Source organism: Sorex fumeus, unplaced genomic scaffold (genome assembly GCF_029834395.1).
Source record: "Sorex fumeus unplaced genomic scaffold, SorFum_2.1 ptg000043l, whole genome shotgun sequence".
NCBI classification, from domain to species: Eukaryota; Metazoa; Chordata; class Mammalia; order Eulipotyphla; family Soricidae; genus Sorex; species Sorex fumeus.
The window spans coordinates 47,610,606-47,626,053 of record NW_026606100.1 but is presented as its reverse complement, the minus strand read 5'-3'; the positions used below and the strand labels follow the sequence as shown (position 1 = coordinate 47,626,053).

Sequence of the window (15,448 nt, the reverse complement as noted above, 5' to 3'; positions counted from 1 at the left end):
GCTTGCTGGACTCTCCGAGAGGGATGGAAGCTTTTGGGGCAGCCTCTAATCACCTTTACAGGTGTTCCTAGTCAAGCATATAGGCGGGTATGATACTCTCAGTAGACTGCCGGGTTCTCTGAGAGTGAGAACTAGAGAAAAAGGGGTCGTGCAGCCGCAAATGCGGCCGCGTGCTTCCAGGAGCTTGGTTTTAGAGTCTCTGAATCCTGGCCGTTGATGGGGTTACACGGCAGTTGGTGGGTGTTAACTGTCTAGCTACTGGAAGGTGGGGGAGCTGGGTGGAGGAGGCCCAGTCCCGAAACCAAGCAGGCTTGGAGATCTCAGCCCCGGGTCCTGCACACCTGGGTTCCTCTGCCGGTTCCTCGTCCAAGCGTGTGGAGAGTGGTCTCAGCATGGCTCTGGCTGGGTCCCAGAGGTCTTCAGCTGTCGGGGCTCTGCTCAGGGTGGAGAGGGAAACTGAATCCGTCCTGCTCCAATGGGCCCCGGTGAGGATAGTCAGGCACGGGGGCAGGAGACTCTGCCTTGTTCTCTTCCGGGAGCTTGGAATACTCTGGAGTATTTCTAATAATATTGTCAGAAGCAGAATGATGCTATTAATGGTCAGTCATTTTACTTAGCAGTGTCGTTTTTCATGCGAAGTGTGCATTGAGAAGCTTTTGTGTGTTCACAAAATGTGTGTGGGTGCTCTTCAGGACACGTTCCTTCGGTGGCCATGAGCCGCATTGCCGCCTCAGCCAGCCACCACCACCGGTTTCACATGAAAGAGGGAACAGGGCCACCAAGCTGTGTGGTGATCAGTCGCCATTTATTCCAGTCTCTGTGCTGCCATTTATTCCATTCTCCCCGCCTGCCTACTCCAGTGTCACTGCGTGCCCCATTCCCGCTTACCCCCTATTCTCCTCCTCCAGACTTAGTTAAGAACCCGACCTGTAAGGTTGGGGGTAACCACTCCACATAGGTCAGGTAGCACATATGTAAAGCCCTTCCTTCCGGGGAAGGTCTTCTAAGAAAGAGATCTCATCTTCCCTCATTCCGCTCCAAGGCGGAATTTCATCTAAGGGTGTATTTCTCCTTTGACTTAGTTCATCTCCACATAAATGGTCATTTTAAGTTTACTTCTTAATAATATTTCTAGTCATCTTGATGGACACAGTAAGAGATATATTAAGCTTATAGGGTGCCCCCCCCTGGAGACATCTCGCTATAGATCCCAGACTACAGTGCTCAGGCCAGGTTAGTTCTTCCTAACCCCAGCAGGGTCCTTGTCCAGTTGCTTCTCTTCTATTCTGGGTCATAGTAGAATTTGTCCACATCATGTTCTTATCTTATTATAAGTTTTGTGGCACTTGGCCTATCCCTTTTCGATGTCAGGGTAGCTTACGGCTTGCCCTGGGTCCATCTAAAGGCCCTTTGTCAGGACCCTTCTTTTCAGGTGCTAGGAACTAAGGAAAACTGAGGCTTAAGTTGAGTAAATATGACCGATGCCCAGGAGTAAATTTAATTCAGAGTCAGTTAACTCTCAAAAGAGGTTACAAAAGCATAGCATTAACTGCTGTGCAAAAAGGACATTGCTCTAGCACTCCTGGGAATATATCCCAGAGAGGCAAAAAAGTATAGTCGAAGTGACATCTGCACTTGTTTGTTCATTGCAGCACTCTTTACAATAGCCAGAATATGGAAAAAACCTGAGTGCCCGAGAACAGATGACTGGTTAAAGAAACTTTTGGTACATTTACACAATGGAGTACTATGTAGCTGTTAGAAAAGATAAAGTTATGAAATTTACATAGAAGTGGTACTACATGGAAAGTATCATGTTAAGCGCAATGAGTCAGGAAGAGTGGGATGGACACAGAAAGATTCCATTCATCTGGGGAACATAAAGCAACAAAATGGGAGACTAACACCCAGGAATGGCTGAGATTAGTACCAGGAATTTTGCTCCCTGACTTGGATGCCAGCCACACGTGCTAGGGGAAAAGGAAGCTCAGATAGAGAAGAGAGCACCAAATAAAGGGTGTTGTGAGGATCCTCCCAGGGTGGGAGAAGTATGCTGAAAGTAGACTATAGACCAAACATGATTGCCACTCAACGCCTCTCTTGCAAAACACAGTACCCAAAAGAAGAGAGAGAGAGAGAACAAGGGGGAATGCCCTGCCTCTGTGGGACGGGGGAATGGGGGGTGGGAGGGATGCTGGAACCCGTGGTGGTGGAGGGATGGGTACTCGATCATTGTATAACTGAAACCCAAGCACAAAAATGTGTAAGTCTATAACTGTACCTCATGGTGTTTCACTAATAAAAAAAATATATTCAAAAAAAAAAGGACATTGCTCTAAGGTAAACTATGCAAAGGACATAAGGGAAAGCAATATTTCACTTACAAATACTAAGTCCAGAGTCCTTAGGAGACTCTGACCTTACAAGTCACAGGGTCTGACTTGGGGATACAGGTGATTAACAGATAAGGGAAGCAGAGCACAGACAAGTTAAAGATAAACACAGAGGAGAGGGAGCGCACTGTGATGGGTGTAACCAGTAAACCCAAGCTCCCTGCGGCAGAGGAGAAAGGGCAAACCCATGTTAAACCTGAAATGTTTAGAACTATAATCCAACAAAACTTTGCTCCTATTCCTGTTAGGTCACCATTTCCCTTTGTGCCTTATGATTCCAGACTCTTAATACCTTCTTTATTCCTTTCTTACGCACCCCATTGTGTTGAAATACTGTAACTGATTTCACCAGGTAGCAACTGGGCTTATTTCTAGTCCTTTGCTGTTACATAGACAGCAGCAGCAAGTAACCTCGTTCACGCATTATTTTGTACCTGTTGCAGGTATCTCTGGAGAAAGCGTTCCACAAGGGGATTGCAGAGTCGGGGGTAAATGGAGCTGAGATTTTGATTAATGCTGTCAAATTGCTCTCTCCCATGATTTGTGCCATTTTACACAGTTGTTTGAAAGTTCTTCGTGGCTTGGCTATTGAGAATATTGTTAACTTTTGAATTTTTGTCAATCTGGCAGGTAAAAAATAATTCCTCAGAGTTTGTTTAATTTGCGTTTATTATGAGTAAAGCTTAGACTGCTCTTACATTTGGGGAGGAGGGGCCTGGGCTCAGGGGTGCCATGTGGTATCCAGGAACCCATCAGAGTCAGCTGCGTGCGAGGCATGTGCCTAAAATCTCTCTAGCCCCCAGATTTGTATTTAATTTTTTTCTTTCTCTTGTTTTTGGGGGGGAGTGGGAGGTCACACCTGGCAGTGAGTGCTCAGGGCTGATCCTGCTCAGTGCTCAGGGGTCACTCCTGGTAGGCTCTGGGGACCGTATGGAGTGCCAGGGATCAAACCCGGGTCAGCTGTATGCAAGGCAAGCTTCCTACCCACTGTACGACTCTTCCCCCCTATACTTCATTTTCTACAAGTGACCTGTTTTGTTTGCTTGTTACTCTTTTTCTGTTAGGTTCTTATAGCTCCTTCTGTACTGAAGAGACTGAATCTTGCTTGGCTCAAGATAGTAAGGCAGTTATTTTTCTCAGACGGTCTTTGACTTTGCCGGTAGTGGCTTTTGGGGAGGGGGCGGGGGAAGGTAGAATGGGGGTTGAGTTAACCATGATGCTCCAGGCTCACCCTGGCTCCACGCTCGGGGATCACTCCTGGCAGTGCTCCAGGGACCATATGGGATGCTGGGGGATGAAACAAGGCAGACTCCCTACCCACTTTATTGTCACTCTAGCCCACCCCTGGTAGCTTTTCAAGTCATATAAATGGTTTTGTGTAACTAACTTTACCATGCCTTTTTTTCCTTTTTAGCTTATATATATTTTATTAATTTTCCCTTACGTGTTCTTAAGTAAGCACAAAAGTTTTTATAATGTTTTGTAGGCTCAGCATAATTTTGAAATCTCTTAAGCTTGCTTTTTTTTTACCCCTCATTGCTTTTTGAGAAACAGGAAAGTCTTCTAAGAACTTTCATTTCTGTGAAATGGTGTCGGAAGTTATTTTGTTGTGAATCTTTCAGAGCACTTTGAAAATTCCTCTTCCAGAATAGTTTACGCAGCTGTTTGTCTATTTACTTTTTTCATGAGAGTTTCATTGTAGAGAGATAACAGTATTTCATGTTTCCTTCTAAATCTTGTTGTTGTTGTTGTTGTTGTCATTTATTTGTTTTTAGGCCACAAACAGAGTTGCTCAGGATTCACTCCTGGACCACTTGTGTGGCCCACAGGTGGTTCTGGGGATATTTAAACATGACCAGAGATGTTTTCCTAATCCTGATTTTGAAAGTGGAAAGGGAGCACCCAGTGTTCTGCTCTGGGCGAGCGGAGGGGCTGACCCCATGCAGTGCCTCACGGGCGTTTCCCTCGTCCATGAGTGACAGACAGAGCACTCTTGAGTCTCAGCCAAGCTGATCAGAGGCAGGGAAATGCCTTGGCTTTTTTTAATGTAAATGGGAATTTTTGTTTCCCTTAGTTGAATGCTTGTGTACTACTTCTGCCTGACATTTAAGTAATAACCGGTATTTCAAGATGTGATGAAATTTGAGTGTTTTATTTTACAAACTGGCTTGAACCTTTCTAGATTAAATTAGCCATTTGTTACATATTTATAGGGCTGGAGTGATAGCACAGTGGTAGGGCCTTTGCCTTGAGCGAAGCCAGCCCGGCCAAGCCAGGTTCAATTCCTCTGCCCCTCTCGGAGATCCTGGCAAGCTATCGAGAGTTATCTCGCCCGCACGGCAAAGCCTGCCAAGCTACCCGTGATGTATTCAGTATGCCAAACACAGTAACAACAAGTCTCAAAATGGTGACGTTACTGGGCCCGCTTGAGCAAATCGATGAACAACGGGAGGACAGTGTTTGTTTTGTTACATATTAATGATGAGGATTAAAGTTAGCGTTGCAAATGATTCGGATGGGTGCTGTGCACACAGGAATTATTCTCAGGCTCCTTGCGGCCTCTCCTGAGCTACCCCAATGGCCAGGAAGCACGGGCCCCACCTCTACTGGGCAGCTGGGAGAGTCTCGCAGACGCGGTGCCTTCTTTCATCAGTCTCTGTCTAGGACTGTCCGGAGCACATGTCCTCTGAGGGCAGGGAAACATGGAAAATACAGAACTGGCTATCTAACAAGACTTCTGTTAGTATTCTGATAAAAATGGCCATTTCATCATTTATGCCTAACCATAGGATTGCTATTCAGCTTTGCGAACTATTATTCATTAGGATTATGTTCCATTTACACATACTTACATGTATATTTATACACACATACATTTATATATATATACACACACATATAGGAAGATGAATAGATATAATGCAGAGGGTTCTGAATCGACAGCTCACATCCATAAGGCAGGGAATTCTAAATAGGCCGCACACAGCTCTAGTATGGATATAGCAGAGATTAAGGCTACTTGAAGCTCTTGAAATAGCGAAGAACATTATCAGGTATATCGCCTTCTGCATTTAATGTACGAAGTCTTGCGTGAATTGGATTTGTATGCAGTTTATGGAGCTTGGTGCGTGGGAATATGGTGGTGACTTGAGAGGTAGATAGAGTCAACACGGACGCTAAGAGCAACTCTTAGATCTCCTGGCTCCTGCATGACTGAATTAATGGCTAGGCTTGGGGGATGGCGAGGGGAGGTGGTTTCTGCCGTTGGGCAGTTTCCCTTACAGAAGGTTCCCAGGGAGCTTCCTGCGGCAGGCACTCAGGTGGAACAACACTCAGACTGGGCGGTCCATGGAACCCAGCCCGCCAGCCTCTTGGCAAGGGGAGAACGCGATGCCAAACGGCTCTGAAAGGCAAGCAGAGTGTTCTTTCTGGGTGCTACCTGGTTTCTGGAACCAAACAGAACCTTAAGAAGTGCTGTTGATTTTTTTTCCGCCGAGAGAGCCTCTAGAATTGGCACCTTTTCACTTCCGAGCAGCTGTCTGGCTTAGAGCAACGCTGTCTGTCTTTTCAGAGTTGTGGCATCAACTCATATCCGAAGCAGCCCCTCGCCCACACCCTCTTTGCGTTCCTTATTTGTTTTCAGCGATGCCTTTTCCTCCTGCACGGTATTGTTATTTAAACACATCCGTTTCTAACCTGATCCCAGAGGGGTAGAAATGAGGTTTCAGAGACACATTCCCATTATCTTCCACGCTGATCAGCACTCACGTACTTGTTGGATACTGTTTGAATGTTGCGCTGAGGGTCCTAGTATAAATAGTGACGGAGGCGCTCAGCATTTTTTTTTTTTTTACCGTTTAAGGGTGCCCTGGCATTCTTGGAGTCGGTCTTCCCTCTGCTCTTTCGCCTGCCGGAGACTGGTTTGGCTAAACCTGGGGCTTATTCTTCTCTAAATGCTCAGCCTGGAGGAAAGTACCTCCCGAGACTACATACCCGCTTCCTGGCAGTCACTTAAGACTTTCTGATCACAGGCATCTCCAGAACAAAGAAAACTGGGAGTTTGGTTGTCTGGAAAATCCTTCAAAATCAATCAAAAATACTTCCTTGGGGTACCATATTACTGATCCATCTGTCAGTGCCATTTGTGACTCGCTAATTTGCTGCATCAGCGAGTAATTGCTGTCTGCAGTGGGAGACTTTGCTGACTGGAATGAACAAGACAGAGCGCCGTCTCGTCTTCGCGGTGCTCGGCCTCTGGTGTAGGGCGAGAGAGGAACATTTCAACAGAATTGCCGATAGGGAGGCCCAGAGCTGTTGGGTGGGGAGTGGAAGGAGCAGAGTTAGTGCAAGGTGCTGTCGATGTCTTGCTGTCCCACAGAGTAGCCAATTAAGATTTCTTTGAAGAGGCACTATCCCAACCAGAACACAAATAAGGAGTCCGCCCCGGGGGCCAGTGACAGGGAACAGCATTGAGGCAGAAAGTCCTCAACACCAAAGCACCTGTCTAAGAACATCAGACTGGTTGGGGGAGGCGGGAGTTGGCAGGAACTGTGTCTCCCAGGGCCGGGAAAATGAACGGAAAGCCACCAGAGGGCTTTAATCAGAGGCGGGAAATACTTTTATTTACGGGTTTGTGTTTTTAAGACCTGACTCTGGCTCTTGTCTGGACTGATAATAGTCAAACATGGATTTGCGTAGAGCAGAGAGAGTGGTGCGGATTGGGACTATTGCCATGAGCTCAGGGAAAGGAGAGGGCTCGCTCTAGGGTTCTGTTAGCGGAGAGCTCAGGGGGAGGGGAAGAGAAACGAAGAGTGAGGTAGGATTGGGGTTTGGGGGTGGGGTTTACTGAGAAGCACTGAGCAAGGCCTGGGGTGGAGTGAAGGAGTGGTCAGTTCACACTGCGTATCAACCATCCAGTGCAGGGATAAAAGTAGGAGCTAGAACCAGCCAGAGACGCTGTTACATGAGGGTGGTTTCACGTCATGAAACTTGGGTGATCCAGAATGTGGCCTAGGGTATTTTCCAGATCCTGGAAAATAGAGTAGATGGAGAGGTCAAGGGCAAGGTTGAGCAAAGCCAGAAGACTCAGGAAGAGAAAGAGGAGAGAAAGAACGCCACCAAGAAACCCCCAAAGAAATAGCTGGTGAGACGGTTGTTATTACTCTTCACTTTGGCAGCTGAGCCATTGGTCTGGATTGTTGTCTGAAAAACTAGAGAGACAAAGATAGAGTTTGTGGGCAGCACAGGCCGCAGTTGAAACTCTTTTCTTCCCTTTGAAGAAGAAATAGAACTCTGCTTGAGTCTGAAGATGAACTGGCAGTAATATGTCAGTTCAGTCCACGTTCGCTGTGTGACAGGTATTCATGGACATTAAGATTTTGATTTTTTTTTTCAACTTTAAGCAATTTTTAATCTCAGTAAGGCAAGGCTTTGGGAGACGATATATTCTAATTTATCTTTGAAATATGCCCTAATATATACATAGAGATGCTGATGGCTGAGCCAGGTTATTCTTCTAAGACATTTCAGCCTGACCCTATTTCTAGAACCCCATGCAATACCTTTATATATATATATATATATATATAGATAGATAGATAATTATTTCTTCATTTAGTTGTGCTCTGTATTTAAGACAGCACTTTCATTTTGGTTTTGTTTTGGTTTTTGAACTATACCTGGTTGTGCTCAGGGCTTGCTCCCAGTTCTGCTCAGGTTATCATTCCTGGTGGGGCTTGGGGGACCATATGGGGTGCTGGGGATCGAACCCTGCTTGGCTGCGTGCAAGGCAGGCACCCTACATGCTGTTCTATCATTCTGGCCCTTGAGCTCGCACTTTTAAGCTGACAGCATTCCAGTTATCAATGTTTTGTTGAGTTATTTTAAAATAGAGGCCTTGATTTGGAATATCTAATACTTCTGTTATCTGTTCTGTCCGGTTATTTCTCCTATTTTGATATGTGATGATGTCAGGCAACTCTGTTGAGTGTCTCTTTTCTTATCCACAGGGGTGACCAGTCCCGGAAGCGAGCTGGGGAGGAGTTGGCATATAGTAAGTACCGGTGTTTTTCATCTCTAATTTGTCCCTTGATGGGTTTGCAACATCAGGGGTCCTCTGGGTTGACAGTGTCGTGGAACAATCCCATTAATAGCCTCATAAGGGTGGGATTGGAGCAATAGTACAGCGGGGGGGGAGAGGGGGGCAGGGCATTTGCCCTGCACACAGCTGACCTGGGTTCAATCCCCAGAATTCCATATGGTCCCGTAGCACCACCAGAAGTGATTCCTGAGTGCAGGGCCAGGAGCAACTCCTGAGCATTGCTGGGTATGACCCAAAAAGAAAAAAAAGTCTCAAGGCATGTTGTGAGATCAAGGTTAGAATGCTCTGCCAGGTGGGTTGTAGCAGTGCTGATGTCCAGAGGCAGGGCCCGGGGACTGGGGGCTACGGAGAGGCTAGAACAGAACAGTGACCAGCCTCAGTTCCTAGTGATTGAACCTCCTTTGACATCACTCCATACACATGATCTTCAGGGCTGTTTGTTGTTTAAATCTCCTTTTGTGGAGTTGGGGGAGGGTTGAGAGTCGACTGGTCCCCGTTGATGCTTTTTCTGGTTTGGATGTTTTTCCAGACAGCTCATCCGCATGTGCGAGTTCCCGTGGGTACAGATAGTAAATGTATTGGCTGCGCTTTCCCGAGGCCGCAGAGCTGCAGAGACTGGGCAGCGCCCCGAGGGGCCCGCACACTCGGCTCTGTCACGAAGCTGTTCTTGGAAGACGATATGGGACTTCTTACTTTGGTTTGTAATTTTGAAAAACGAAAAAACAAAACAAAACAAAAAAAAACTAACACAAACGAAACAAACAACGGTCAGTTGCTGCTAGACTTGGGGATGATTGTGAAATGGGACAATCTCTTAACAACAGTGTGACTACAGACCTGAGAGGAACAAGCCTCTCAAAAAGTGACCATGTCTGTGTGAAATCTGACAGCCAAAATTAGCAGCTTCCTCCAAAAATATCAGAGCAGAAGAGTCTTTCCTTTTTTTAAAAGCACTTGTTTTGTTCCTTTGTGAACTTGGCACGTCGACGTACTGGTTTCACATGTCAAGATTTCTTTTGCTTTCCAAGTAAGCAGATCAGTGTTTTTTTCACACCCATAACCAAAAAAACAAACAAACCCATTTGAAAGAGTTGGTCTTTGTTTAGCATTGGTCTTGTCGAGAGTAAATGCTAACTCTGCTTTTGCCCCGACCCTCTCCCCCTCAGTCCACGACCTTTTTTTTCTACTCTGTGCCTTGAGCTTTGTGCACTTTGCAACTTTGTGAACGTGTTGTCCAACTCGCAGATGCTTCCTGGGAGAGTTGACGGTGTGACGGACCCGCCAACCCCGGGGCAGTGTGACACTCCCACCCCCCCCCCCCGGGGGGCGGGATGCTCAGTGGGAAGACAACAACAAGCTGTGCCCTCGTCCCAGTCCCCTGCTTCCTGCCGCGTGTCCATGCTGATGTTGGGGACCAACTCTTCTAGAACATTTCCATTCCCTCGGTCACTTACCACGATCTCACCAGCTGCTATAGTCTTGGCATTGCGCTAGGTTAGGGGTGGGGAGGTGCCTTTAGCATTAGAACTCTCTTCGCCATGTGGAGAATTGTACCCAACAGTGAAAGCTGGTTCCTGGGATGCCCTAGGGAGCAGGTAACGGTTATTAACCCCGGATATAATCAATGGTGTGGGTGATCCCCGATCCATTTCATTTGAAATGGTTGAGATAAGTACTTAAAAAACAAAAGTCTGCAATCTGTGTCTAAAACATTTTCTCTGAGAGTGAGAGTAGAGAACTAGCGTTGCTGTTTTGTGATCCCTTCGCACCGTGGCAAAGTTCCATTTTCTGTGTCTCCACACTGTCAGTGCGATTTGGTCCTTATAAAGGACTCTGAGTCTAGTTGGTTTTGAAGGACAAAGGGAAACAGGAAGACGTGGCAAGGCAAATTTCCTTCCCGGTTTTGCCTGAATCTGAATTAAGCGTATAAGGGACCGTGGCTTCCGCCTGGTCCTCTTGCTCTTCGGGATGGAGGTGAGCTGAGGCTTAAAAGTGTAATACTGGGGAGAAATAAGTCATGCCTTAGAAATCTTCCTTGTGTAAAATGTGTCTTCAAAAACCAAAAGGAGGGGGCTGGAGAGATAGCACAGCGGGTAAGGCATTTGCCTTGCACGCGGCCGACCCGGGTTGGATTCCCAGCATCCCATGTGGTCCCCTGAGCACCGCCAGGAGTAACTCCTGAGTGCAGAGCCAGAGCCAGGAGTAACCCTTGTGCATCGCCAGGTGTGACCCAAAAAGCGGGCGGGGGGGTGGGAAGGAAAGATTGTCAGAATGAATTTTTTTTAAGTACTTAACCCAAGTTGGGTTGGGAGGGCGTGGACTCAGTTAACCGTGCGCATCTCTGATGGTGTGGGTAGACACTCAATCACTGTAAGAATGTCACAGGCCTCCTGAGGCTCTGTGCGTTTTGATTTCCTCCTCCAGTAACATCTGAGTCCCAAGGAAGAATTCCTTTTTTATCATGAAGTCCAAATTTACAGTTCTCGATGGAATGCCTGTTGCAGGCTTGTGAATAAAACCCTTGCAGCTGAAGTCTCCCCGCCACGGTTTTACTGAAAGGGGTGAATGGGAACATCCTTTCAGTGTGGGTGAATCTTCCAGTATCTTTAATTATATACCCAAATGCTTTTTCTGGGAGGAAGTGTTCTTCTTTCGGCCAACAGCGGAAACTTTCCCTGTAAAAGCATTGTATTATGATGTGAATTGGCATTAAAATCTTTGGATGCTTTTGCATTATTAACTTAATGAAGAAAGATTTTATATTGTTGTCCTTTATCATGTCTGTGTTAACAAAAAAGTGGGCTAAGTGAAACGTGCAAAGTGTCGTTCTTCTCAGTGTTCGCCTGGTGACTGTGGCCGGCGCCGGATCTGCACTTGACCCCGCAGAGAGCAGCATCCGGGAGCCTGTGGGGGAGGAAGCGACTCGGTTCCCCCCCGTGGGACTGTGTCCTTCTTGGCCCTCGGGGTACATTGCACTTACGGGGAATGTATTTATGTCAGGTTGAAATGAACTCTGCTTGTTTCATTGGAATCCGTAACAAAATTCTTCAATTGCAGCATGAGCAGAAACCAGATTTGCCCTTCGTTTTGTGTTGAGTGAGCACTGTTCGCCAGAAAGTATTTCCCTCTCTTGTTTACTTGTCTTCTTCTTGCCGATATAGTGTACAGTTTCTGACGCTAGATGCTAGAGGCTGGCCTCTGCGGGGGCCCCTCCCGTCCTTGGAGACGGACGGTTGTTGGTGCAGGTTGATTGTCTTGGTAGCTGCACACCTGCCTTGGCTTACTCTGACACGGGTCAGGGAGGGGGCGGGGGTTGGTCTGAGATTGGGGCCTCCGAGAGAAGCTGGCTCAGTCACCTCCAGATAATGACACGTGAAGGTAAATGATGCGGAGGGCTTGGAGAGACCATGGTTGGCCTTAAACTTCTCTAGCAGTGTCTGCTCGGGACCTGCTGCCACCGCTCTATACCCTGACCCGTCAGGAATGGCCACTCAGTTTCCTGGGGGTTAAGAGCAAGGTCTGGGGTTCACGATGCTTCGCCTCAGAGTGCTGAGGGAGAGTTGGTGAGAAATCCAAACCCAGGAGCGTGATTGGTGCATTATTCAATTTTGTGGGAAGGAACTTTTTTTTCTCCCCTCCCTTTCTTTGGGGTGTCGGAGGAAAAGGGGCTCGTGAGTCAGTGAGATGCAGGATGGATACCCTCGGCCGTTAATGCCGCCCCAGCTGCATATCTTAGGGGATTGCACATTTGCACACATGAAAGAATTCCTCAGGAAGTGTTTACACCTGCATCTCAAAGATCCAGATACTCCCTTCTGACTGAGCAAGGGATGTGGCAGTTCGAAGCACAAAAGGAGAATACAGGAACCCACAGTGAGCACGCCTGTCCCCACAGCACCACGTCTCGGCATTTAAATAAACTCAGTTTACCGCCAAGTCACCCTCCCAGATTTCTCTTCATTTTGCTAAGACAGGCTGTATTTTCTTCTAGGTTATTTCCCGTTTTTCATTGTAATTAATTGCCCCTAATTCTTAATGCAAGATGCATTACCCTTGAGCTAAAATTTCGTTTAATAAGCATCTGTTACTAAAATGATGGAATATTTTTTTCTAAATATACACTAACATGAAATTTAAAAAAAAAATCTTTACAGCTGAAAAAAAAAGCAGGCAAAACTTAGATTAGCAACATCATCGTGTGGCTGTTTTTTGTGGAGTGGGTTTGGTGTGGTTTTTAATTTGAGCTTCTGAAGCTCCTGTTTACTTTAATTCTGTCTAGGCCTCAGTAAAGGCGACGGTAAGTTTAGGAATCAGAATGTGACGGGTACCTGTCAGGATCTGTAGACCTTCCTGGCTGTGGTCACAGCGTTGAAGAAGATTGCACGGGGGAGGCCTCACCATTATCAGGAGGTGAAGTTAAGGGGGTAGGAGCCCCCAAGAGACGCGGCTCTCCTGTCATTCTTTTTTGCAATTTGCTCCACTTTGGGGCCACCCGTATGTATAAAACACCCGCCCTGCTCTTCCCCAAGGGGGGAATGGTTCCTCTCTGTCTTCATTTTCCATCGACACATCTCAGCGGCCTCTGGCCAAGACCATCTCTTGAGCCTCTTCTGCCGAGGCACGTGGCGGGGCAGTTGGGAACATGCCCATCCGGATTGTTCCAGGACCCGCCCCGCGCTGCACCCCTGCCGGCTGGAAATTGTCCTCATTGAATTTCTGGTTGGACTGTATTGTTCAAAAAAAACGCTAATGGCTGACAACAATTCTGAGAAATTTATAGTGTGGCTCTGGAGTGAATTCCACAGGTTGAAAAAAAATAATAAATATTTTGCATTGGTTCTCACTTCATTTCAATATTGTGACTGTACAAAAATATGCAGTTGGACGGTGGCTAGTGTCTTAAGTGGGCATGTCTGCTGAACAGATGGTGGTGTCATCGCTCCCATGGGCCCTCACCGTCAATATCACAGCAGTTCCGCTGGAGCCCTTCACGCGTGCGACATTGTGGGGAGCGTGGCTGGCAGCAGGAGTGCTTATGGAAATGGGGGGTGGGGGACAAGTGTCTCCCCCCCCACACCCCGCACCGCCAGAGAGAGAAGGAAGTGATGGAGGCCACGGTGCGGTGCTTGCTTGCTCGTCAGACACGTGGAGCAAAAGCCAGGATGCTCAGCCCCTCGATTGGTCCCAGAGAAGATCGGTGGGTGACACTTACTCCCCCGGGATTCAGTCACTGACTGTGACTTGAACTGAATTTTGAGTCGCTCCTTCTGTAGCAGGGTGTATCCCAACACTCTCAAACATGTGGTTAATGAAATAAATCTTGTACGGTTATCCTTGCCCTTGTTACGTCGATGCCAGGCTCACGGGAACAGCACTGTGTAAGAGAGCACACGGCGTGGCATTCCCAGTCATCCTACCACCTAGGAGATAACCATTCCCAGTGTGGCAGCCTGCAGCGTGAGCTTGCCGTGCGACCTCTGTGCCATGCACTAAAGTAATGCGTGTATGTGTATTTAACTACACAGTTACACACTTTATAGAGATGAACATGCATGTATGTATGTGTACATATGTGCGATTTTTTTTTTTAACAGTGCGTTATGGACCTGCAGCCACACTTGAGAGCTTTCTTGCTTTGGTTATACCTTGCTTTTAAAAAAGAACTATGATTTCTTGCTGTAGAGTCAGTAATCCCCTGAGGTTTTTGTCATCTTGACCATTTTCGTTTCTCTGCTGTCTTTAAAAGCGTCCTTCTGCGGGGTTCCACCGGGCCCATTCTCAGCCTCTTTTGTCAGCTCGGTTGTGCTGTGCCGGTGTCTGCTCTCATTACCACGCACAGCTGGATTCGGTGACTCTCTTTCTTTTTCTCTGCATTTAAATCACCTGACAGTTGCCATCTTCAGCTTTCTTCTCCCCACTTGCCAAGTTAAACCTGTCTTAGAAAAAAATTTTTTTACTACATAACTTTTTTACAAAGAACCATTTCTTTGTGTTTGTGTGCATAGGTGTTTAATTTGCTTCATAAATTAGTGAATTTTTTCAATCATCTAAAATGTTAAAACGTTATGAATTTGGAAAAGCATGGTATCGTGAAAAGAATGTCACATAGAATTGACAAGCTAGTCTGAGGGTCAGCTTAACTAGTTGTATGTTACATGGGTAGGTTCTGTTTGGGTGTCTTAAATTTCCCGTATTAAAGCTTTTTCCCTCCCCCAAATTATTAGCAATAGCATCAACATATGGGAAAGGGCTTAATATTCCCAAAGAATATAATTCTAAGCTATCACACTTCAAAATGTAATAAAGAAAAAATAGCCAAGGAGAAACAGATTCATCCTTCATTTTGATAGGTGTCTCTAATGCCCTCTTTACTAATTAATCACACAGAAGACAGTCATGATTACTAAGAGCATGAAAGATTTAAAGAACTCTATGGGAGTCAAGTATATTCCATGTATATAGTAGCTATGCTGTAATAAGAGAAGGGGCATATTTTGATTTTTGCATATCTAACATTTCAAGTATAAAACTGATGGCTTATAAATGGTGACTTATCTCAGGAATGCATCGCCAATGTTAAAAAATTAATGACTCACGTTGCAGTTATTGGTTGATGAAATTCTCTGAATATCTACAATGCAAATTTGAAGACTTAAAAGTTTTTATCAAGGTTGCAGGAACAAAAGCAGCATCAAATATCAAATACATGTTTGTGCAGTAATAACATTTTTAATGCAATTAAGCTAATTTAGTTACCCAAGAAATCAAGTACCTAACAATAAAAGCAATCTAAGACTTCAGTTAAGAAAATGATCATTTAAAAAGTAAAAAGGCTTTAGGGCCGAAGAGATCGTACGTACAGCAGGAAGAGTGCTTGCCTTACACGCACCCAACCCATGTTCAGTCCCCAGCACCCCATATGGTCCCTTGAACCCCACCAGGAATGATCCCCTGA

General features: G+C 46.2%; 1 protein-coding gene across 1 annotated transcript in view; it reads left to right on the top strand.

Moving 5' to 3' along the window:
- The window catches only part of CACUL1 (CDK2 associated cullin domain 1), an 84,503-nt gene extending 73,270 nt beyond the window's left edge, over positions 1–11,233 (top strand). Inside the window, exons 8-9 of the mRNA XM_056120916.1 lie at positions 8,402–8,445; positions 9,023–11,233. Of these exons, the coding sequence (XP_055976891.1) occupies positions 8,402–8,445; positions 9,023–9,063 (85 nt within the window). The 3' untranslated portion in view covers positions 9,064–11,233. The remainder of the gene's footprint in view (positions 1–8,401; positions 8,446–9,022) is intronic.
- Positions 11,234–15,448: the final 4,215 nt, after the last annotated feature.